Source organism: Chiloscyllium punctatum, chromosome 44 (assembly GCF_047496795.1).
Source record: "Chiloscyllium punctatum isolate Juve2018m chromosome 44, sChiPun1.3, whole genome shotgun sequence".
In the NCBI taxonomy this organism is placed as follows: domain Eukaryota; kingdom Metazoa; phylum Chordata; class Chondrichthyes; order Orectolobiformes; family Hemiscylliidae; genus Chiloscyllium; species Chiloscyllium punctatum.
The window spans coordinates 2,840,482-2,865,326 of NC_092782.1; the positions used below are offsets into that span (position 1 = coordinate 2,840,482).

At 38.1% G+C, this 24,845-nt stretch overlaps 1 protein-coding gene across 1 annotated transcript in view; it reads left to right on the forward strand.

Annotated features, from left to right (window-relative positions):
• The window catches only part of LOC140466671 (coiled-coil domain-containing protein 87-like), a 101,444-nt gene that overhangs the window by 33,111 nt on the left and 43,488 nt on the right, over positions 1–24,845 (forward strand). Inside the window, exons 10-14 of the mRNA XM_072562119.1 lie at positions 3,684–3,813; positions 6,001–6,207; positions 8,738–8,854; positions 11,440–11,576; positions 22,354–22,459. Coding sequence (XP_072418220.1) covers positions 3,684–3,813; positions 6,001–6,207; positions 8,738–8,854; positions 11,440–11,576; positions 22,354–22,459 — 697 coding nt within the window. The remainder of the gene's footprint in view (positions 1–3,683; positions 3,814–6,000; positions 6,208–8,737; positions 8,855–11,439; positions 11,577–22,353; positions 22,460–24,845) is intronic.

The window sequence follows — 24,845 nt, forward strand, 5'->3', positions numbered from 1 at the left end:
CTATAGGCCAGTGAGTCTCACTTCTGTTGTGGGCAAAGTCTTAGAGAGAATTGTAAGGGATAGGATTTATGCACATCTGGATAAGAATGATGTGATCAAGGATAGTCAGCATGGTTTTGTGAAGGGCAGGTCGTGCCTCACAAACCTTATTGAATTCTTTGAGAAGGTGACAAAGGAGGTAGATGAGGGGAAAGCGGTAGATGTGGTATATATGGATTTTAGTAAGGCGTTTGATAAGGTCCCCCATGGTAGGCTACTGCAGAAAATACAGAGATATGGCATTGAGGGTGAGTTGGAGGTTTGGATTAGGAATTGGCTCTCTGGAAGAAGACAGAGGGTAGTAGTTGATGGCAAAGGTTCATCTTGGAGTGCCGTCACTAGCGGTGTTCCGCAAGGATCTGTTTTGGGACCATTGCTGTTTGTCATTTTTATAAATGACCTGGAGGAAGGGTTAGAAGGTTGGGTGAGCAAGTTTGCGGATGATACGAAAGTCGGAGGAGTTGTAGACAGTGAGGAAGGATATGGCAGGTTACAGCGGGATATAGAGAAGCTGCAGAGCTGGGCAGAAAGGTGGCAAATGGAGTTCAATGTAGCTAAGTGTGAAGTGATTCACTTTGGTAAGAGTAATAAAAAGATGGGGTACTGGGCTAATGGTAGACTACTTGGTAGTGTGGAAGAGCAGAGGGATCTTAGTGTCCATGTACACAGATCTCTGAAAGTTGCCACCCAGGTAAATAGTGCAGTGAAGAAGGCATATGGCGTACTGGCTTTTATTGGTAGAGGAATTGAGTTCCGGAGTCCTGAGGTCATGCTGCAGTTGTATAAGACTCTGGTGCGGCCGCATCTGGAATATTGTGTGCAGTTTTGGTCGCCATACTATAGGAAGGATGTGGGTGCAGAGGAAGTTTACCAGGATGTTGCCTGGTATGGTAGGAAGATCCTATGAGGAAAGGCTGAGGCACTTGGGGTTGTTTTCATTGGAGAAAAGAAGGTTTAGGGGTGATTTGATAGAGGTGTACAAGATGATTAGGGGGTTAGATAGGGTTGACAGTGAGAACCTTTTTCCATGTATGGAGTCAGCTATTACAAGGGGGCATAGCTTTAAATTAAGGGGGGGTAGATATAGGACTGATGTTAGGGGTAGGTTCTTCACTCAGCGAGTCGTAAGTTCATGGAATGCCCTGCCAGTAGCAGTAGTGGACTCTCCCTCTTTATGGGTATTTAAGCGGGCATTGGATAGGTATATGGAGGATAGTGGGTTAGTGTAGGTTAGGTGGGCTTTGATCGGCGCAACATCGAGGGCTGAAGGGCCTGTACTGCGCTGTATTCTTCTATGTTCTATGTTCTATGTTCTAAGTTGGGGGCCATAGGTCTCATTAAACTTCATAAGGGATTGTAATTCTTCATGTTTGCTGATCTGGGCTTGAAACTCCATTTCAAGAGTTTGTCCATCATGATTATCTCACTAACAACTCTTGTTCTGGTTCACTACTCCACTGGACCCTGAAAACCTGACTCCAGTACTTAATTACAGGCATAGCATAGGCACAGCTCCAGCTTTTCGCTGACAGCTTTTCAATCTAGAACTTTTCTATGTTTTCCTGGAGCTGATAGAATATGAGTTCCTAGATTGGGCTGTTAATGTAGTCCAATCAGGGAGCCCTGGCTGACAGATAAAAAGGGGCATGAGAGAGACACTGGGAGCTAACTCTGAATGAGGTAGTAACACATAGTAACTCAAGGACTGTTTATGTGTAAGTAAATGGTTATTTGGTGATGGATACGGCCTCTGTGGATTTACTTCAGAGACTACTCTTTGTCTCCTTAACATAAGTGTGTCTTCTTTGAACTCTTCTTCAGTGATCCCCAAAGAATCCTATTAGGAACCTTGCAATTAGCCTTGCCCCCTATGGTTGGACAGATTTGAATATTGCCACCTACCCACTCTTGAACTGTGTGATTCATTTGAACACGTAGCATTCTAGACACAATTTGATTGGTCAAACTCCTCGACTTTAAGCAAAACATACTTTATTTGTACACCATAGCTAAAATGCAGATAAAAATAAAAGATTCAGCTTTACTGTGACTCAATTGAAATGCTTAACAAAATTACGTATTAACTATTACTAATTAACTGTTCCAATATAGTAGCATCCCAAAAACACAAGGCAAATTCAGTAAAATGATTGTCTGCCATGCTATTCTAGCAGCCAGAAGTGAACCCCAGCTTTCATCTGTAACCGAGAGAGCAATAAGAGTGTCCACATCTAGCTTCAAGACCCCAGCAACTGCAGAAAGATAAAACTAAAAATCCTGGTTCTGCGGGAGCTTGACTTCACCCATTCAAGCTGCTTTTATTGATCCAATTTTAGAAAATGCCCAAGGCCTCACAATCTGTTTACTTAACTAGCTTTGAGCTGATCACGTGTCAATTCTGTCTCATCCTTTCTTCATAAAAAGAAACCAAGACAAAATACATTTCATAGACTCAGAAAGCATGGAAACAGACCCTTCAGTCCAACCAATCTATGCTGCACATGATCCCAAACTAAATTAATCCCACCTGCTTGCTTCTGGCCCATACCCTTCCAAGCCAGACGTTGTAATTGAACCTACATTCACCACTTCCTCGGGAAGTTCATTCTACACGTGAATTCTCTGTGTAAAAAACTTTGGCTCTCATGTCATTTTTAAAATCTCTCTCCTCTCAGCTTAAAATTGTGTCCCCTCATCATGAAATCCTGATCCTAGGGAAAAGACAAATACCATCTATACCTCTCATTATTTTATAAACTTCTATCACATTGCCTCTCAACCTCCTATGCTCCAGTGAAAAAACTCCCAGTCTATTCAGTCTTTCTTCGTTACTTAAATCTTCCATGCCCAGCAACATCCTGGTAAATCTCTTCTGAACCCTCTGCAGCTTAATAATTTTCTTCTATACATCGTAATCCAGAAAAGGCTCCACCAATGTCCTGTACAAGTCAACATGATTTCCTAATTCCTATATTCAAAGGACTGAGCAATAAAGGAAAGCACGTCAAACACCCTTTTAACCACCCTGTCTATATTCTTAATGCTATGGTATTGTCACATCTTGTTTGACTGATGATGTCGTTATTAGGTGGATTGGATTTTTGTGAATATGGCATTCCAGGGTACGTTTACAGTTTGTAAGGTACTTGCATTTGTTATGACTATATGGGAGCAGGTTGGGAAGGGGCAGAGCTAGGTATGGAGTGTAAGTCTTTCGGGGTCATGCCTGAGATGTTGTTGGGGTCTTAGCCTTTATTTCTCCACTGACCAACATTTTTCCCCTCAGCCTGGGATTATGTTCTCTCTTAGCTTTCTACCACTTTCACCTCTGTCTGGATGAAGATTAAATATTCTGTCCTTCTCCAACATTTGATCTGTGCCATTGTTGGACCTGGATCAATGTTTTTGTTTGAGAGACACATTTCATAGACCAGAGAAAACAATGGGAATTAGTGACCTGACATCACCAAAAACCCCATTTTGCATTTGCACTGGGGAAGACATCCTTGCCATATCTTTCATAGGATGGTGTAATCGGGTCAACAAAAAATGAGGAGATCCAATATAATGTCTCTAATATCAACATTTTAATTTTTATCGTCAATGAATATAATTTGTGTCACATATTTACTGTCTTCATACAGGCTGTTGGAAACTTCCACTCCAGGTGAAGAAGATAGTGATCCTGAAACAAGTCTTCCTCCCCTGATTCAAGCACTCACATATGATCATACTCAGGAAATTAAAAAATACACGCAAGAGAAAATACTGATGGTACTGTTATGAATAAATGTTTGTAAGATTGTTTTGTTGTTGGAACTGCCTCTTTAATTTAAGGTAAGATGGAAGGATGAAGGAGTCCCTGAATTCTACTCAACAACTAACAGTCGCCTTCTTTCTATGAGCTAGTAGTGCCCTGGTTGACTTAGTGTGAAGAAGGTGCAAGATGTCCACACCTGTAGGCAATGAGAAGATTAGTTAAGTTAGTTGGAAAATGGTTAGTCTGCAAGACTCACAGGCAAGTGTAAAATTTGTCAGGTTTTAAAAACAAGTATGATTTCAGCTGTAAGTTTAATTCCAAGAGAGAATGAGTTTGGTGTTAAGAAAATGGCCTATTATTATTTCTACCAGGATATGTGATTCACATTGTCAGGGAGATAGGCTTTGAGAGCAGAGAGGTCAACAAAACACAATTACATGATGGATTATGGGTTTCTTACAACATCATTGTAAGAAATCTATAATCATTGAACTTCACAAATATAAGTAAATCTGCAGCCATCTGAGAGACAGAGAACAGGAAATAAGGCAGCCAGTCCTGCACCTGAAGCAAAGAAAGTATATGAGTTTGTTGTTTCAACATGCAGATCTTGGCTGGGAGTTTACATTCAGATTGAGGAGACTAGATTAATGAAGATTCAAAGGAGGCTGGTAGCCTTAACTTGAGCTGGAGTGAAATGTTCTCCTTTGTAAACTGAAGTTATTCCTGAGATGAGCAGCTGGCTGGCTAGAGAAGAAAAGCCATCAGGAACTGAGCATAAATATGGACAGGTTCCAGGAAAATAAAGAAGGGACAGCATAACATATATCCAGGGCTTAGGAGTTTTGGTTATGTTGAAAGTTAAATGGGGAGTTTCTCTTCTATGGTTTAGACTAAAATTTCCCAGTTAACTGGCGTTTGAACAATGTTGCTTTTAGTTTGTTTGTTACAGTAAAAGTCTTCAATCTTGAATTCTTGTGTGATCTTGCAGTCAATCATTGGAAATTTAAATATAATTTCAAAAGTTATCCATCTCTTAAGGAATCATAACAGTACATACGTGCAAATTACCTGGTAGAAACAAATGTTAGATGCATTTAATGAAAGATCAGTGTGCCATTTGCAGGTATGTCTTTTAAATGCTTTGATTTGCTGCAATGTTTTAGTCAGAGCACATTTTTCTGCCACCAGTACTTTAGTTATGAACGCGTGTTTGCAAAAGAGCATTGTGATTCTTGAAATTCTCCTACCTACCATCAGCATCAAATTTGGGATGGCTTGGTGCTCATGGCATGACCACTGCCACAGAGCAATTATTGCTGTTGCAGCCTTGAGGCAAATTGATGGTTGTGCCAGACTGGGATCTGTTTTATGTTGGAGTTTTGGACTGCCTGGAAACAGATTTGAGAATGCTAAGTGCACATCATATTGGCCCTTTGTAACCATCAGAGAGAATATTACATTCCTATGATCTTAGCTGATTTGAATCAATGTTCCATGTAAAAGATAATTATTTTTTAATTTGTTCAAGGCATGAAGATATGACTGGCTGACCCAGCATTTTTTGTCCACTTTGCAACACTATTGTCCTTTACCAAGTTAAGTGCAAAAGTTTTGCTTGTCCCTAATGCACATGTACACATCACTAATTCTATTCACTCCTTAACTAATTTAAGCCTTGCCAGATACACTATGCACTTTTAATGATCCTAGCAACTGGTACTTTGTGGTTTGTGAAGTATTTAATCATCACTAAATCATCTGTATCAATAGCTATTTCTGGATCCTAATATCCAAGACAAATGTGTAATGCAGTTAAAAAATAATAGTTATTTTAATTTTTTTACGCTATATGCATTACTTTATGTATTGTGTCCAAACAATCAGCATTTTAACAAGATGTATATTTAAAAATGAAGACGTAAACTGAGTAAGATAATGCATTATTCTTCTGAATAGATAATTTTTAATAATTTACCCTGCATGAACATTGAAGGAGTAAATTGTACAAGATCTGTTCATTTGTTCTGATTTGCCCAAGATATATTTGTAATTTACTTCCCAAAACCAAATTAATCGATTCAATTCAATAACCTGCCTATAAGTGAGGGTAAAACAAAGAAATTTAAACTCTAATACAAATTTCATGAATACTTACATTTGTTGAGATGAAAATTAATCTACAGAAGAGTCTTTTTTAGGAACTTGAGGAGGAAGAGAAAAAACAAAAACTAAAGCGGCGAATACAACGAAAGGGAACAGAGCATGCACAGCCTGCCACTGTCAACGTCAGGGTGTCCAAAAAGATGGTAGCACGAACAGCAGACATTCGACTTTCAGACAGAATGTTTATTGACAAAACCTATCTTCAACTATATCCTGCTGTATACAATCACATTGAAGGAGAGGTATTTGTACATTGTAAAAATATTATTGTTTTTGATTAAGTAATTAAATAAGATCTTGCTGAGCAAATAACAATGATTTAATAAAGCGTGCATTAATTAATGGACAGATCATGCAGCAAGTTCAGGGTTTAGGAAAAATTATGTAAATGGATTTTCAAGTTTGCTGGTTGGTTACTTCATTTCTTGCTTTGTGAAAGTGACATTTTATTCATAATTGCCTGATATTTTGAAGAGCTTGTTTGATTTAAACATTAATTGCCCATTGTACTTATCACAAAGTTAAGATTATTAACAATGTGCAAATTCTTAATGTAATGTAAATCCACTGCTCTAACCCAGAAAGGGCACGACTGAAATTGGTACAGATTCATTCCTACAGGTGATAACTTGTTTTTGAAATGTTTAAAAATGTCAATTTTTAAGTTATATTTTTGTTCTTACTACTTTCTTACTATCTTAACCTAAGTTTTCTTCTCTTTATTAATCTTCTGTACTTGATTTGGCTGTAATATGCACTTAAGAAGGCAAGTAGTGAGGATGACACAAAAAGTCTGCAGAAAGATATAAACAGGTTAACTGTGTGGGCAAAAACTTGGCAAATGAAATACAATGTGGGAAAATATGGTGGGAAATTCGGCATGAAGAATGCAAGAGCTGAATATCATTTGAGTGAAGAAAGAGTACAAAAGCTGCATAGAGACATTTGGGTGTCCTCATGCAAGAATCACTAAATGCTCGCATACAGGTTCAACAGGTAATGGAGAAGACAAATAGAATGCTAAGCTTTATTTAAAAGAAAGTATAGAGTACATGGTATAAAATAGAGTAGAAAGATAGGGAAGTCTTGCTAAAACTATGCAAAGCACTAGTCACACTACACCTAGAATATTGTGAACAGTTTTGACTTCCTTATTTAATGAAAGATGTTTTGGCATTGGAGACAATCCAAAATATGTTTAACAAATTGAACCCAAGTATTTTCTTATGAGGAGAGGTTAAATTGTTCTGTATTCATTGGACAAATTCATTTAGACAAATGAATGGCAACCTCACTGAAACTTTTGATCGACGAAGTGAATTGATAGACTATGTGACTGGGTAAAATTGTGGCAGATGGAGTTTAATGTAAGCAAATATGAGATTATCCATTTCAACTGAAAAAAGATTGATAGGTAACTTTCCAGATAGTACTCCCAATTGGAGAACTTCGAACAGATCAGGGCATCACACATTAGGAAGGAAATGTTGGTCTTGGAAGGAGTACAATGTAAGTTTACAAGAATGACGCTGGGACTTAAGGAGTTAAGTTATGAGGAGAGGTTTATACAAATTAAGAAACAAAACTAGAAATTGTTGGAAAAACTCAGACCATCTGTGGAGAGAAATCAGAGTTAACATTTCTGGTCAAGTGATCCTTCCGCAGAACTGAGGAGTCTGAGGAAGGGTTCTGAAGAAGAGTCATACACCAGAAAAGTTAACTCTGATTTCTCTCCACAGAAGCTGTCAAACATGCTGAGTTTTTCCAGCAATTTCAGTTTTTGTTTTTGCTTTACATTTTTTATACAAATTAAGCCTTTTTTTCCCCTACAATTTAAAAGGTTAAGGGGTAACCTGATCAAAGTCTTAATGATATTAACAGGAAAGAAACAGGATGAATAGATTATTTCCACTGGTTCGGGATTCTAGAATAATCTGAGAATTAGGCCCAGACCATTCGGGAATGATGTTAGGAACCACTTCTACACACAAAGGGGTAGATGCTTGGAACTTTCTTCCACAAATCACAGTGATGATGGATCAGATGTTAATTTTAAATATGAGGTAGTCTATTTTTTATTAAGTAAAGGCATTAAAGAGTATTGGCCAAAGGCTTGATTATGGAGGTAGACCACAGATTAGCCATAATGCCCTTGAATGGCGGGACAGGTTCAAGGGGCTGAATGGCCTACTCCTGTTCCAATGTTCCATTGAAACTGATGAGGACTTGATGAGGCAGATGCTGAGAGATTATTTCTCTCTGTGGAAGAATCTTGGATCAAAGGGCATAATTTCAGAGTAAGTGGTCACCATTTAATAGTGATGTGGAGCAATTTCTTCTCATGGAGAATAGTAAATCTGAGGAATTATTTATTACAAAGAATTTTGGTTTGGGTCATGAAGCATGTTTAAGACTGAGAATTTTAGTTAGTAAGATAATAGGAAAAAGATAGGAAAGAAAAGTTGAGGATCATTAGATGAACTATGATCTCATTGAATTGTGCTGAAAGGCCTATTTCTGCTTCTACATCTTATGGTCTATGAACTCTTTCTCTGTCATTTTTGTTTTTTTCTTTGAATTCTCAAATCTCGTTAATTAAGGAGAAAATAATAGTTTTCATATGGCAGTAACAGTACCTGAAATGTGCAAATGCTCTGATTTTTCAATAACCATAACAGGCTGTTCAAAGTTCTTGTTGGTATTGATTGCGTTTATTTGTTAAAGAAGTGAGAATTAAGTGAGGTAAGTGTATTTCTTGTAATTTTCTTAAAGATTGACTCAGAAATGGTAAAAGAACTGGACAGCGGGTTGTCCCATGGGGAAGAACTCCAAGAGATTTATAAGGAGCTTTTGAATACAATTCCAGAAGACTATCTATTATTTGACCGGGTAGGAAATATTTATTGTTATGTATGAATTCAGTGAATTATAACGTCCTTTAATGTGGATTCTTAGCATGTATTAAGCTGTCCAAGTAGCTGATCACATTAAAACATTCTTACTGACAACCAACAGGAAATGAGTTTCACTAAAATCAAAAGATTTTTAAAAAAATTTCATGGAGAGGAAAAATAAAGATTAGGACACAGACAAGAGGCAAAGATAGAAGTAAAATATTCTGAAAATACATTTTTCAAAAAAAAAGTCTAGCAATTAAGCATAATGGTAAAATTTAACAGCACTCTACAAGAATAAAATTATTTTGTTCAGAGCTGGAATTTCAACAATAGTTACGATTTATGTTGCCATTAAAAGCTGTTGTGTTTGATTAAATAAGGTATGACTTTTTATGGGGTTTCTAACAGCAACACGAGAATGGAATAAGGTAAAATTACATCACGGGAATTGCTGTAAATGAATGCTACCATTTGGGTGGGGGGTCAATGGTAGAAATCCCAGTACTGAACAAGGTAGTACACTAAGTAGTAGGCTGCATCTTAAGGATTTTCATGTTAATTTGATCTTTTTGCTAAGTCTTGACATTGCAGTATGTTTTGTAGAACTAATGGAGGTGAATGCTGATAGTTCACCATCAAACTCGCCAGGCATGCAAAATATTTCGTTTGGAAGACAAATGTTAAATATTCATTATGATCTGTTCCAAGTTTTCTGTACACACATTTTTCTTTTCTCTTGAAAGGGCTTTGTTTTTCCTTTATCTTTACATATTTATAAAACAACGTTGTGACATGTTAGTGAAATTCTGATATTGCAGATTTTTAGGAGTAATCTGTCACAAGAGTTTTAAACTCTGTAACCTGTAAAGAAAATCCCTTTAAATTAAGTTTCAAGTGAAACAAAACAGAAATAGCTGGAGAAACTCAACAGGTCTGGCAGTATCTGTGTAGAAAAAGCAAGGTCAAAGTTTTGGACCCAATAGGGTCCCAAATGTTCACAGGAGCTTAAACATTGAACCTGCTTTCTCTCCACAGATGCTGCCACATTTGCTGCGTTTTTGTTTCAGATTTCCAACATCTGCAGTTCTTTGTTTTAAGTCTTAAGTGTCCTTTCAAGATGGTAGGCGCAGCACACAACTGTCGGTTCCATTGAGGGTTCAAAGGCTGTTGAACCATATTATCTCAGAACTGATAACAAAGGAAAATATATATAGTCTAATTAATCCATGGCAACACAATACGTTTAAATGTTTAAAAATTCAAAACTTCTGTGAGAACAGGGAACTGGGAGATTCCAAACACAAATTTAAAAGGAAGTTCCAACACAATTAACTTTGCCTTGTAGAGCAATGGTTCATTTGTAATTGACATAGCATCCATTTTGCTTTGGTACTGATATGACAAGCTGTGAGTCACCATTTTAGATGGAATTGCAACAAGAATTTTGAAATACACTGGCTATGAGAGAGGGTTCTCAACAGAGAAGTGGAGGAAGGGAATCCAGCGAAAGCACTATTGTACTGAAGTAGGCTGGCAAGCACTGGAACCTACAATGCCATAAAAGTATAACAAAGGAGCCTTTGTTCCATTCTAAAACCTGGTATGCTCAATCCACCTGTGGCAGAACCTCCCCAATTATTTGACTACAAAAACCATTTCATGTGCAGAATTTTGACTTCAAATCTCCAATCATTTCACTTCAAAGAAAAATCTTCTACCGAGCCAAGTTTGAAATGACAGAGACTGATCTTAGTTTTATCTTTATAAGTATATTTATCTGTAACTACTTTCAATCTTTGCATCTGTCTTTTAGCTAATAACTGTCATTGTTTACTTTTTAACTTAGCAATAGTTGTATATTAAACCAACCAGGTGCTGCGGTTTCCTCCCACAGTCCAAAAATGTGCAGATTAGGTGAATTAGCCATGCTAAATTGCCCGTAGTGTAAGGTGAAGGGGTAAATATAGGGGAATGGGTCTGGGTGCGTTGCGCTTCGGTGGGTCAGTGTGGACTTGTTGGGCCGAAGGGCCTGTTTCCACACTGTAAGTAATCTAATCTAATCTTTTTTAAAACATTTAGGTGTTAGCTCTTTTTAAATTGGTGCACTCAAAAAAACTGAAAGAGGGCTAAATCAGTGTACTCAAAACTTGTAGTTCACAATTTGCTCTGAAGACGTGCCTGTGTGGTCGTGAAATTTGGGTTTTCCTTGATTTTTTTTTTGTCAGTGTACTTCCATGTCGGCCATGTTCACGAAAATTGATTCCCTGCAAGACCTGCTAAATTTAAATTTTATGGCAGCTAGTATTAGTGAGCCGCAGCTACATGGGAGTACGCTGTGGCTCACTAATACTAGCTGCCATAAAGTTTAAATTTAGCAGATCTTGCAGGGAATCAATTTTTGTGAACATCTGTACTTCTAAATTTGGCTTGCCTTGGAAGAGTTATGCTTTGGAAATTCACTGGTAGTAATCTCAAAGTTAAAGGACTTGAGTGAATCAGTATTACAAAATGGATCCAAAATGGATCCAAATGTACAAAGGTACTTATCACAGGACATGTTTTCATTCTGTTCTTTAGGATCCAATGGTAACTTCTCCAGCGGTGGATGTACACCCTTCCAAGTGTTTTGCATCCTACATTCTGTCCAAGAACAAAGAGGAGCGTGCCATTAATCCTGAACTGAAATTATTGAAACCTAAATTTGGGACTGAAAGGTAGTGTTTGGGTGTCATTTCAGTTTGCTTTGAAACTCAGGGATACAGGCTTGAAAAGTCATTATGAATGTGTTAATGTTGCAGTGTTAGGAAACTGCAGGAGAAATTTTTTCAAAGGAAAATAATTTGAATTTACTATCCATGAATCCGCTTGAAATAGTATAATTTTTTATCTCTATATTTCTACACATATGACATATGAATCGGAGCAAATGTAGGTCACTAGGCCCTTGAGCCTGCTCTACCATTCAATAAGATCATTGCCGATCTAATTTCTCCATATACCCACCTAGCACCGATAACCTTTCATCTCCTCGTTTAACAAGAATATACCTGGAACAAAAACAGAAATTGCTGGAAAATCTTAGTAGGTCTGGTGGCATCTGTGAAGAGAAATCAAAGTTAACACTTCATGTCCAATGGCCCTTCTTCAGAACCCTCACTGGACCTGAAACGTTAACTCTGATTTCTCTCCATAAATGTTGCCAGACCTGCTGAGAATTTCTAACAATTACTATTTTTTTTATATTTCCAGCATCTACAGTTCTTTTGGGTTTTTTTGTGTCAAAAATATAACTATCTTTGCTTTAAAATTATTCAAAGACTTTCTCCCTCAAAGAACATGGTCTTTTCTCAGAAAGATTTCTTCTCATCTCTCTCTGAAATGGATGACACCTTATTTTTGAACAGTAACCCTAGAGCTAAATCCTCCCTCAAAAGGAAACATCCTTATCACATCCAACCAGTCAATACCTCTCAGCATGATTCAGTCAAGTCACTTTATTCTCTTCTGAACTCCAGAAAATATAAGTATCCAAGTCTAGCCTCTCCAACATTTCCTTGTTACCTGATTATCTTGAACTTTTTAAAATGCCTTGTTAGAATGTCTTTCAAAGAGCAGAGAACAATACAGTGCAGGACCAGGCCCTTCAGCCCGCCAAGCCTACACTGGCACATTTTGCCCTTCCATTCTAAAACTGTCTTCACTTACAGGCTCCGTATCCCTTTAAACCCTTCCTATTCATGTATTTGTTCAGGTACCTCTTGAATGCTGCTATTGTGTTTGCTCCCACTACCTCTTCTGGCAGCACATTCTAGGCAATCACTCTTTGTGTGAAAATCTTGCCTCGCAAATGCCCCCCCACGTATCCCCTAGTAATTAAGCCATCCACCCTGGGAAAAAGCTGCATACTTCCCATTCTATCCATCCCATTCATAATCTTGCAAACTTCTATCAGGTTGCCCATCAATCTCCTGTGTTTCAGTGAAAATGAACCCAGTCTTTTCCCAAACCTAAAATCCCACATTCCAGACATCATCCTGGTAAACCTTTCTGTACCCTTTCCAAAGCATCCACATCCTTCTGATAGTGTGGTGACCATAACTATATGCAATACATAGTATGGAGACCAGAACTATATGCAATAAAGTGCAGTTTCTTCCAAAGACAAACCTTCCATTGCAAGTATTAGTCTATAAAGCATAGTCTAAATAGCTTCCAGTGTATATTTTCTTAAATGAGGAGACCAATACTATGCACTGTACTCCAGATGTGGTATTCCTGGTGTTCGTACGACAGAAGCATAACCTCCTTGCTTTTGTTTTCATTTCCTCAAGTAATAAATAAAACATTCCGTTAGCTTACCTAACTATTTGCTGTACTAGTGTACAGGTAATTTGCAAACATGCAATTGTATACCCAGATCCATGTTTATGCACTCACTGTTGAGATAAAATGCCCATTTTTTTTCATTCTAATTGCTGAAATTAACAATTTCAAGTTATCCCTAATTACAGTCCATTGACCAGACCTTTGTAGCTTTCTTATATATCTTCTTCAAAATTCACCAACAAATTTAGTAACCACGAATTTTGTTCCTTTGTCCAACCTATTTCTAAAAATTTGTAAGAAGTGGAAACCCCAGCATTGATTCCTCTGACATGCCACTCACGACATCTGGCCAAATAGAAAATTATCCATTTATGCCTACTTTCTGTTTCTTGTCATCTAGCCAATCTTCTATCCATTCCAATAGGTTACCCCATATAGCATAAGCTTTTAATTTCCATAATCACCTTTAAAGTGGCACTTTGCCAAATGTCTTTGGAAATCTAAGTTCACAATATCCACTGCTTCTCCTTTATCTACAGCATGTCACTTTAAAAGAGATGCAGTTAATTAGTTAAACATGATTTCCCTTACAGAAAATTATGTTGACTCTGCCTGATTACCTTAAACTTCTCTAAGCATTCCTAATATTTTCCCTATGACAAATATTAAGCTAACTGTCCTGTAGTTTTCTGCTTTCTGTTTCTCTGGATAGAAGAAAGTTATGCTTCTGTCATACAGAACACTGGTAATACTACATCTGGAGTATTGTGCATACTATTGGTGTCCTCATTTAAGAAAAGTATAAATACAGTGGAAACCATTTAAACTGTGTTTTGTAGACTAATACTTGCAATATAACTTGAATAAACAAGTTATATTTGCTACTTTCAGCAATTTCAGTTTTAATGCAATCCTTCCGGTACCTAGAAATTTTGGAAAATTTGAAACCAATGCATGTTTTGATCAGACCCTGGGCAAGGTTCTCCAATTCCAGATAAGATGTTAAGTTTTTGGGTGAGGATGGATGTACTGGTGCCTCTTTATTTACTCACCTCCTCAGTTGGTTGCAACAAGGTTACTTCATCAAGGACACCTCCTTTATGGACACCTGTGTCTCAGGCAGGCCCAAATTAACTTATGATATAAAAGAATCCAGTTGAATTGGTTTTCTTGACTCAATTAAAATGATCAGTTTATTAATCATTAAATGCATGGAGAATTAATAATGCTACATAGACTCACACATTAGAAAGAGGTGAGTTCAAAAGAATAAAAGTTTTTAAAAAATGAGTCTCTGACTTGTCCACAAGGATCAGACAATTGGCCATTGGGAACCGTAACAGTGGAGGTTACTGGCAGTGTTAACGTTGGGAGTTGAATAGCTGGTTTTTTGGTTTTGTTGGCTGTCTGAAGTTCCTTTGCCCAGATTCCGTTGTTAAATCATTTGCAGCACTTAGAGTGAGAAAGTCTTCCTTTTGTTGTCCTGCTGGCTAGCTGACCTTTAGCACTCAGAATGAAATAGGGTCTTTATCTATACTACATGGCTGACTAGGAGTATTGATTCAATTGTGACTTTCACAGCATGCTAATGCTTGAACACAGACTGGTACGTGTGTGAATTTTCAGGTCCACTAGCACACTTCTGTAGAGTGGGACCTGGCTTCTTAATCCCACTCCTTATGTATTCTTTAAGACAAAAATCAAAACTTAACTCCTGTTTAGGACATAACCTGCAGGGGGTGACTTGCTGTTGAGTACGGGTTCATCAGTCCCTTGTTACCTTTGTGGTCACAAGAGTTCACTGTTCAATCTATTCAAAGTTTTCTTTGAGTTTCTTTAGTTGGTGTTTCCCTTATGTCCCACACAGAATTTTCTTTTGCACCTGTGATTATCAAGAAGAAGAGAATAAAATGAACTCTACTGCTGTAAAATCTTGCATTGTATTCAATGCTTCAAGATGAGGCCAGAGCATTGTGACATTTTATGTATAGTCCACGAAAAAGTACTTTTCACTGTACTTCTATATATGTTACAGTAAATCTAAATCTAATTTGTGAAGTAGTCCTGTTTTTTAAAAAAACACATTTTAGAATTAGGGACTAAAACGTCCATCATATTTAGAGATTCTGACCCATTATCCACTCACTTTTCGTGCCAGAAAAAATTAAATGGGATTCATTTCCATTTAATTACAAAGAGTGAAAAAGAGATGAATATATAAAACAATAAACACACTTTCAAACACACATTCATTCTCTGAGTCTTGGTCAATTCCTCTTCAGTTCCAACTGGGTCTCTAGATTCTGTGCAAGTTGTCTGCAATCAGATTTGATTTCATTATAATGTTGTTAATTTTCAGGTGACATTGTTGAAGGAAAGAATTAAAAATTAATAAAACAAGATTAACTTGGCCTTCTAGGTCTTGAAATCTTTCAACAAAAGCTGTGGTCATTATAGGCTTTGTTCTCTCACTACCCACTTGGAATATTATCTTGAAGTGTTTCAGAGCTAGTTTCCTTGTCTACAATGGGGTAGTTCCAGAATGGTCTTTCTTTTGAAGATACATCTTCCTGAAGGGGAACATTCATCAATGTTGCAAGCGTCAATGGTTACTTTCAATGCTTGTTTAAAGGTTGGAGCTGCAAGCCAAGGCTCCAATGTGAATGTGACTTTCTGTTTTGCAAAAGCAGTTTGACGTTTCTCAGTCCATACTATCCTTGCTGCTTTTCTATAATAGATTTGTCAGCAGTGCAGTGGGGCAAACCTTTGGTAGAACTGACATGCCCCCAAGAAACACACGATTTCCCGTTTTATTAAGGGAATGGGAAACTGTACTACTGCTTCCAACTTTTGCAGCACTAGACAGTACTCCTCCTTGACTGACTATATGCCCTTGATATGTTATTTGGGTCAGGTTCTCTTGGTCTATGATAGGGATGTTGCCTTATTGGAGAGGCCTCTCCCACACCCACATTGGGTAGAGTTGGGATAGTGCAGTCTGCCTTGTCTCTGTAAAAATTCTTGAGGGCAGTGAACAGCCCTGTTAAATTTCCATTCTGCACCTACTTGGGTGAATAAGAAGTCTAAGTTTACTAATACTTTTATATTGGTGAGACCCTCACTCACATTTCCCTCTAATTTATTCCTGCTGTGACCTTTGTCATCTAGGTCAATTATCTGCTTGTTTCCTTTTCAGCAATGGTATTGTTTTTAGCTTTTGCTTTTTTGCTTTTTTCCTCAGTCTGGGTTTTGTTGAGTTAATTCACTTCCCAAGCTTCTTGGCTACTCTGTATGGGCTACTGAACCTAGTGTTAGTAGGAGCATTAACACATGAATTCCTGGTTGAAAGGTTCTGATCCTAGCGTGTTTGTCTGTTTTTTGTTTCAATCACTATTTGGAAGTTTTTCGTGTTTTTGAGCCATTTCACAGGCTCACAAGAGTCACTTTGAGAACTCCACTATAGTGGCTAACATGGAGACTTCCTCCTTCTCTTCTAAAAATCTCTTGTTGAATAGTTTCAGAGGCCCTTGTACGTGGGGCCCATTAACTAATTCAGATTGAACAAAACCTGTGGAATTATTGGGATTCCTGATGGTAAATAGGAAAAAGCCTTTGTCCCAATCATGCTGATATTCATAGCAGTGTGATATGGGAGTCATTGGTTCAAGGCTTTAATATGGGTTGGGGTTTACCTGGCATGTGTGTAAAGTTCTTCAAACCTTTACATCATCCATGTGGAGCTTTGGCCAGTAGAAGTACTGGCAGATGCAAGCTAGGGATTTAGTGATTGGAATTTTACATGTTAACTGCCGTATTTCCCTACAGTACGTCAGTGGCACCACTGCCTGATGGATCATTGTTTATTCCTCGTTTGCAGGTTTTGTGGGGCTTCTGACCTGCCATCCACTTTTGTAGAACTATATTCTTTTTCTTTAAGGTTAATACTAGTTTTAACCTTTTAAGTTAACCACACATGATGTGTCCTTGCTTGAAACTTCTTTATCTTTTTGCAATGTCACTATTCCATGTATATTGAGTCAGGTTGTATGTTTGCTTGCTGAGCTGGTGAGTTTGTTCTCAGATGTTTCATCACAATGCTAGGTAACGTCATCTGTGAGCCTCCAGTGAAACATTGGTGTTCTGTTTCACTTGCTATTTATGTGTCTTGGTTTGTTGTGGTAGGTGATATCATTTCTGGTTCTGTTTCTGAGCGGTTGGTAAATGGGTTCCAGTTTGAATGTCTGGCCTCTAGGAATTCCTGCACATATCTTTTATTTAGTCTGTCCTAGGATGCATGTATTGTCCCAGTCGAACTAATGTCCCTCTTTATCTGTGTGTATGGATTCCAAGTGATAGTTGGTCACATCTTTTGGTGGCCAGTTGGTGCTCATGTATGCTGGTGGCTAGTTTCCTGCCTGTTTGTCCAATGTAACATTTGTTGCAGTCCTTACAGGGTATTTTGTATATAACATTAATTCTGCGGTGTTATGGACCAGACCAGACGCTCTCAAAGAAAGTATTCCATACCCTAACTTTGCTATTTGTTTTAAGCAGGTTCAGTGTGGATATTCCAGGAGTGATGCACCTGGCCCAACCACTTAGTTTTAAACAAAACTGAATTTATTTACAAGAATACCAAATGAAACACAAACAAAAGAAAACAGAATGCAGAACAGCTTAACCTATCCGAAAACCCAACAACTCATCCCAGCTTAATGATGCTGTTCCAAATACTTGCAACAACCCCTATAAACATCCCTTGGCAAAAAAGGGAAAAGTCCAACACAGGGTCTTACAGGAGAGATGTCAGACAGAGGAAGGATCAGCATGGATTGCTTCTTTGGGTCCAGCAGCTTCACAACTGATGGCTTGCTAAAACCAAACCAAACCAGAGAAAAACTGAGCTAGGAGAACTGGTCATTCCCCTTTCATTATACAAGTTTTTAAAAAAACTTGAAAGACTTTTTCCTGAGGCAGTATCTGTTAGCTAGAATCAAATTGACCCTAAAATTCTTCAAACCTAGACCCCCTGGAATCTCTGTGTTTATGACCTCTCTGATAAAAAAAAACAAGGACAACACAACCATCTTAAAGGAGAAGCATCATCACAGCTGGCTGTGGATATGGGGTCCTTTAAATTCATCAGTAGCTGTTTCAGTGTGATGGTAGGTTTGTGGGCTACCATGATACCTCGGGGCAGGAGTTGTCTGGTCATCATCTCTGAAATGTCTTTGATGTATGGTTGGGTGGCCAGACTCTCTGGATGTGTTGTGTCTTCCTGTTTAAGTCTGTTGTGTAGGAATTGGTAGATTGTGCTTATCAGGTAACCATTACTCTTGAATACGTTGTGTAGATGCTTTTTCTCAGCTTCTCGTAGTTCCTGGGTGCTGCAATATGCTGCAATATTATTTAAATAATGTCTTCCATTTGTGGGTGTTGCAATGACTGTTCCTGTAGTTGAGTATCTGGTCAGTGTGTGTAAACGCTGGTCTGCAGTTCTCCATTTGCTTTTTGTTCTACTGTAACGTTGAGGAAGGGGAATCTGTTATTATTCCCTTCATCTTTGGTGAACTTTATACTCATAAATAAATTGTTTACATACTTGTGGGTTTCTTCGACTCTGTTGCATTTCTTGATGACAAAGGTGTCATCCGCATAGCGGACCCAAAGCTTGGGCTGAATCGTGGGAAGGCCCGTTCAGTCTAACCTCTGCATAACAACTTCTGCTAGAAGTCCTGATATTAGTAACCAAAAGACATGACCAACTATCACTTGTGTCCGTACACACAGACAAAGAGGAACACCAGTTTGACTGGGACAATACATCCATCCTGGAACAGACTAAACAAAGACTTGCGTGGGAATTCCTAGAAGCCTGGCATTAAAACTGGAACTCCATTAAACAAACATATAGATTTGGAATCTATTTACCAACCTCTCAGAAACAGAACCAGAAATGATATCACCTACCATAACAAACCAAGATGCATAAATAGCAAATGGGACAGTGCACCAATGCTCCCTAATAATGTTACCTAGCATGATGACAAATCATCTGACAACAAGCCCAGCAGCTCAGTGAGCAAGCTTACAACCTGAGCTACAAATCTTCTCCAATATCTCATGTATGTTGAAATAACTCTTTAAAATGTCTGCCACTGCATTTCTCCTGACTTGCCCCTATAGCTAATTTGTCAGTTCACTTTAGTTAGCTCTGCTTTAATGCCCTCGTAATTGTCCTTAATGAAGTTAAAATACTAGTCATGGCCCCACTCCTCTCTTCCTCAAACTGAATGTAAAATTTGATCATTTTTTGTGTAATTGTGATTGTTATGTATTTGCACAAATCATTTACAGTAATGAGTATATTATATTTATAGGAATTTTATGTCACTTAATTTTGATAAAAGCAGTGAAAAATGTAAAGGTCACCATATTCCGGTGCCATTTTAAATACAGAAATTATAAAAAGTTAAAACAATGTTTCTGCCACTGCTGAAACAGCCGACTGCCGACACCACAAGGATCTTCGACAGGACCCACTATGCCACCACTAACGAAGCCAATGCCACCACATTGCCGCCAGGAGAATGGAAAAGACCCATCAAATTTACGACTCCGAAGTCATCTATCAAGACGCTGCTGCTACAGCTCCTGCCATAGCCAGGATACTGTCTGAACTCCTGATTACTGGGTCCCAGTCCCAGGGACTGTTCAGATTTTCAATTAACACGCTGCCTTCACTGACGCTGAAGCTGTTGTTCAAGCCACGCCTGCTATAGCCACGGGAAAACAGAGCAGACTCACTGCCACAGCAACTTCCCACAACCACCCTCCTTATTTCCATAATCCCTCGTATCCCCATTCAATCTGATATCAGTGGTTGCTTTTCCAGTGTATTTAACCTGGTTTCTTTGCCAATCTATATTATCATGATCCGTTTGACCAGGTTGAAGTTGTTCGCTGAGGTTGGCTGGCTGTTCAAGCTTTTTCCATTTATCTATGGGAAAGTGCTGGTCCTTATATACTGTTTGATGTTGCAGGATTCTGGGTAGAAGAGCAATTCTCACTGTAACATTCTGAAGATGAATCATCATATTCCTGGTTATGCAGAATATTTGGGCTGACTTTACTGGGTCTTAAATGAGAGTTCACACACCGGTCAACTGAAATACAACGATACTCACTGAACCTTCATCCTAATGCACCCCTGGCAGAGCTCTGAACTGTTGGGGTTGGTGGATGAGGGAGGACAGGGGACAGGAAAGGAATAGTAGGTGGTGGAGGGCTTTGGAAGTTGATTTTTCATGTCATTAAGTACTCCATAATGAGTGTAATAGACTGAAGATAATCACCACAAGAACAAAGCTGTGGAGATGAGGGTGGCTAGGTTGATAATCATCATCAGAAGCATAGCACACTTTGAAATTATTTATCCCACCTGACCATTGAAGCAAATGCTATATACCATAATTCAAAAAACATCTGATGATGTATTTAAGTAGACAGAATGTAACATAGTTGGAAATGGGATTGGGAATATCTACAGTTGAAGAACTAGTAGGGGTACAGGTATAATGTACTTTAATTTTCATGATACTAAAGCCCAGATTTTCTGACAGATCAAAACACTGAAATTAGGATATTGTATGAAGAGAATTTGCCTGCTTAGTTTGCTGACGCTTGTCTGTTTTTCAGAAAAAGATGATTGCACAAACTCTGTGAGTTCCAGGCCTCTTGTGATTGGGAACTTGACAGTTTCTCAGTTGAAAATTGCTGCTGCTACAAGAGGTCTGCAGCATCTTCAAGCATTGGAGATAGGAGTAGAGCACTCAACTTTGTGAGCCAGATCTACCATTGATTGCAATCATGGTTGAAGTCCACTTTCAGTCTAAACTTCACTTGTTCACTGTGTGCCTTGAATTTCCAAAAGATCCAACCTCCATTGATCCTAGCCTTGAATATACCCAATGATGAACATCTACAATCTACTTTAGTACTGAATTCCAAAGATTCACAACCTCTCTGAATGATTTCTCTCTATCTCAGTCCTGAATAATATTCCTTTATCCTGAGGCTGCATTCCATGTTTCATGCAGATGGTGTTTCTGCTGCCCTTCCATTGAAGCTACTTTAGCAAAGTAGGACAGCTGTGCAGAGATTTCTGGCTCAGGTATCTGAGGGTAGGCTTGTGATTGTCACAAGTTGTTTGATAGATTTAAGGCACTATCAGTACAAAGATAGTTGTGGAAGGCATGGAAAGGTGGGACTACTAACACAATGAACAGAAAGTGTGTCAAACAACAGATTGTAGGATGGTTCATATTAAGATTCCTATTTAATTATTTGGGGCTTCCTACTCCCTGGAACACTATGATAGTGTACCTTTGCAAAGCAAAGTTATTCAACATGTAGGATCTGGCTATGATCATTATCTCCCATGGATGGAACAACCCTTTTGCACCCACAACAGACACACATGTTCAACATGTGCCATTCAGAGCAAACGATGTTCAAATTCTACTTGAAAGAACAGAAAAAATCTATGTGGTTTAAGGCCCATTTGAATTAGTACAAGCTGTCTCTCTCATTACTTCTAAGTCTGAAATTACTATGTATGCATTCTAAAGTTTCAGTCAGTGCATCAAGTGCTTGGGATCTTACCTAAAATAAGGTAAGCACGGTGGCACAGTGGTTAGCATTGCTGCCTCACAGCACCAGAGACCCGGGTTCAATTCCAACCTCAGGTGACTGTCTGTGTGGAGTTTGCACGTTCTCCCCGTGTCTGCGTGGGTTTCCTCCGGGTGCTCCGGTTTCCTCCCACAGTCCAAAGATGTGCAGGTTAGATGAATTGGCCATACTAAATTGTCCGTAGTGTTAGGTAAGGGGTAGACGTAGGGGTATGGGTGGGTTGCGCTTCGGTGGGTCGGTGTGGACTTGTTGGGCCGAAGGGCCTGTTTCCACACTGTAAGTAATCTAATCTAATCTAATAAGTATTACTGTGAATGTATCTAAGATGCTGTATGTATTTCAGGACAATTCAATGATCTAAAACTGTAGCTATAAGTAACAAAAATGAAAAGTTGCAGCCACTTTGAATTAAAATTTGAGGAGAGTCAAGCATTTGACATGTTTGCTTACATCATCTCTTTGAATGTATTACAGATATTTATTAATAAAGCAGGAAGCTGAAAGTGCTGTATCTAAATTTATGAATGAATCCAGAAATGCTGTTTCAGTGTCAGATTATCTAAATTACATTTCTATACAGGTATGTTATTGAATTATTGACTCTGCTTCATTATGATCTTTTGACAGCTCTGAGTGAATATACTCCTTTTTGTAAGAATCCATTACTACAGAATTAAATAGAAAATAGCCTGATCTTTTATTTGTGATTTATTCATTACATGAAAAGAAAGCAAACAAGGCAGTTCACAGTGCTTTGTTTGTGCCAGAAATACAGCTAAGTACGTGAGATAACTGAAAGAGTAGGATTGTTCTCTTTCTGTGACTTCTCTCAGTGTTCTGATGACCCTGATAAATCTCTTTTCTTTAACTATGTCAGTAAACATTAATTAAGGACTAATGACAACTCTAAATGTGATGAAATTCAATTTTTGACTGATGTTTTAATATGTATTCTGTTTTTACTTCACTGCCACAATGCTTGAGAGAATAAACCCTATAGAGCTATATCCTCGATCGAGAGCCTCATTGGATGTAAGCACTAATTGGAAAATATTGGCTGTATTGTTGTCTTTCGATCTCTGACTTTGGTCCTTTTGCAATGTGTTGGCTCCTGCATACAACAGACTATTCTTTCATCCAAATTATTTCATTTTCCTCAAACACTTTGGATAAACAAAGATTTATTACAACCAAGTCAATACATGCATTATAAACAAAGGAAAATAGAAATGTTTTTTCCCAGATTTAATGTCCAAACTCACTTACTTAACCTTGATATTTTAATATTATCATTTATTAAATTAAAATATGTTTAAATATGGTAAACGTTTAATTTCATAGTTTCTAATTTTTAATCCTGGTTTTATGTACAAGCTTGTATTTAGATCTAAGGTTCCTCATTGGAACAGTGATGCGGGTTTAGGGTAAATCTATTGAGTTTGGAGATGAATTTTCATCTGACATTGGAATGAAGCAAAGTAAGATTCCACTTTTCTTTAAAATCAGTTCAGGCTGAAGCAGCTGAGTTATACCATGCAAGGTCTTTGCCAATTCAAAGCTTAACAGTAATGCTCAACGTTTTTGTGTGAATTAATTTTTCACTATGCAAAACCTACTTACTAAGAAGTAGGTGTAAGTATTAAAAGAACACTTCTCTTGCCTTTCTCCGATTAAACTCATTTCCATGATGGCTTACATTGATAGGTATCAGCATCTCTTTTATCACCTTTTTCGGGATAATGACTCTCTTACCCACTTGTGTATGCCCAACACTCACTTATAGTAACAGAAGTGTTCTTTATGCTTTGAGGACATCCTTTCAGCATTGTTTCCTGTTGCACTTGGGAAGTTATATAATTTGCTTGATTTAAGCAATAACCTTTTCTGTCAAATTCATTATGTCTGCTGGGTTAATGACATCTAGAGCATTTCAACTTTTGCTTCTTGCTGAATGTGGAATATTTCATACGCTGTCTTAGCCTCCTCAGATGTCTTCATAGGGAGCGCTGTTCTCAACTGCATGTTGACATGCATAACTACATTCTTTGTTTGTATTTCATATCCAGATAGTATCTCTGCAAACAAAGTAACATTCTTTGCATAAATTTTGCAGCAGATAAAAGTGGAGGAAGGTACTTTGAAGTGTTCAGACTCCACTGTCATTTTGTCTCTCCTAAATAGATATTGATTAAAATGTTCACAATTAAAGACCATAACCAAGCATTCATTCTAAGCCTGAGTGTGGCATCAGTCTGTGTTAATGCCCTGGTTGAAGATACAATTAGTTGTCTTTCCTGTATTAGGGCTTCTCCATATTTGGTCTCTGATATCACACGACAATGTGACTTAAACATTGGCATGTACCTTAGTTTTGTTGTCACCTCATTGCTTGATTCTAGAGGAAGCTGTTTCTCATTCTGCTCCCCAGCCTTAGCCTTGAACTTGTACAGAAGTTCATGTTCTGATGACAATTTTGAGAAGAAAGGTGCAGGTTAAGTGAATTGGCCATGCTAACTTGCCCGTAGTGTTAGGTGAAGGGGTAAATGTAGGAGAATGGGTCTGGGTGGGTTTCGCTTCGGCTGGTCGGTGTGGACTTGTTGGGCCGAAGGACCTGTTTCCACACTGTAAGTAATCTAATCTAAACTTGGCTAAATAGTTCATGCGCTATTGGTTCATGCATTTCTTGCACTGCTTTCACACATTTTGGTTGTCACATTCTGTCAAAGCACTCAGCTTGTTAAGATCTGGGTGAAGCCCTTTTTCTGTCAGTTGTGTTGTGCCTGCCACACAGTGTGATAACACATATCTGCAAGCAGACTCTCAATAATAGTAAAAAATGATAATATTTATTTATTTCCCACAATTAATACAGGTAGACAATCCTTATCCAAAATCCTCAGGACCAGCTGTCTTTCGGATTTTGGAATTTTTCCGATAAAGGATTAAATGATAACTTCATAGTAAAA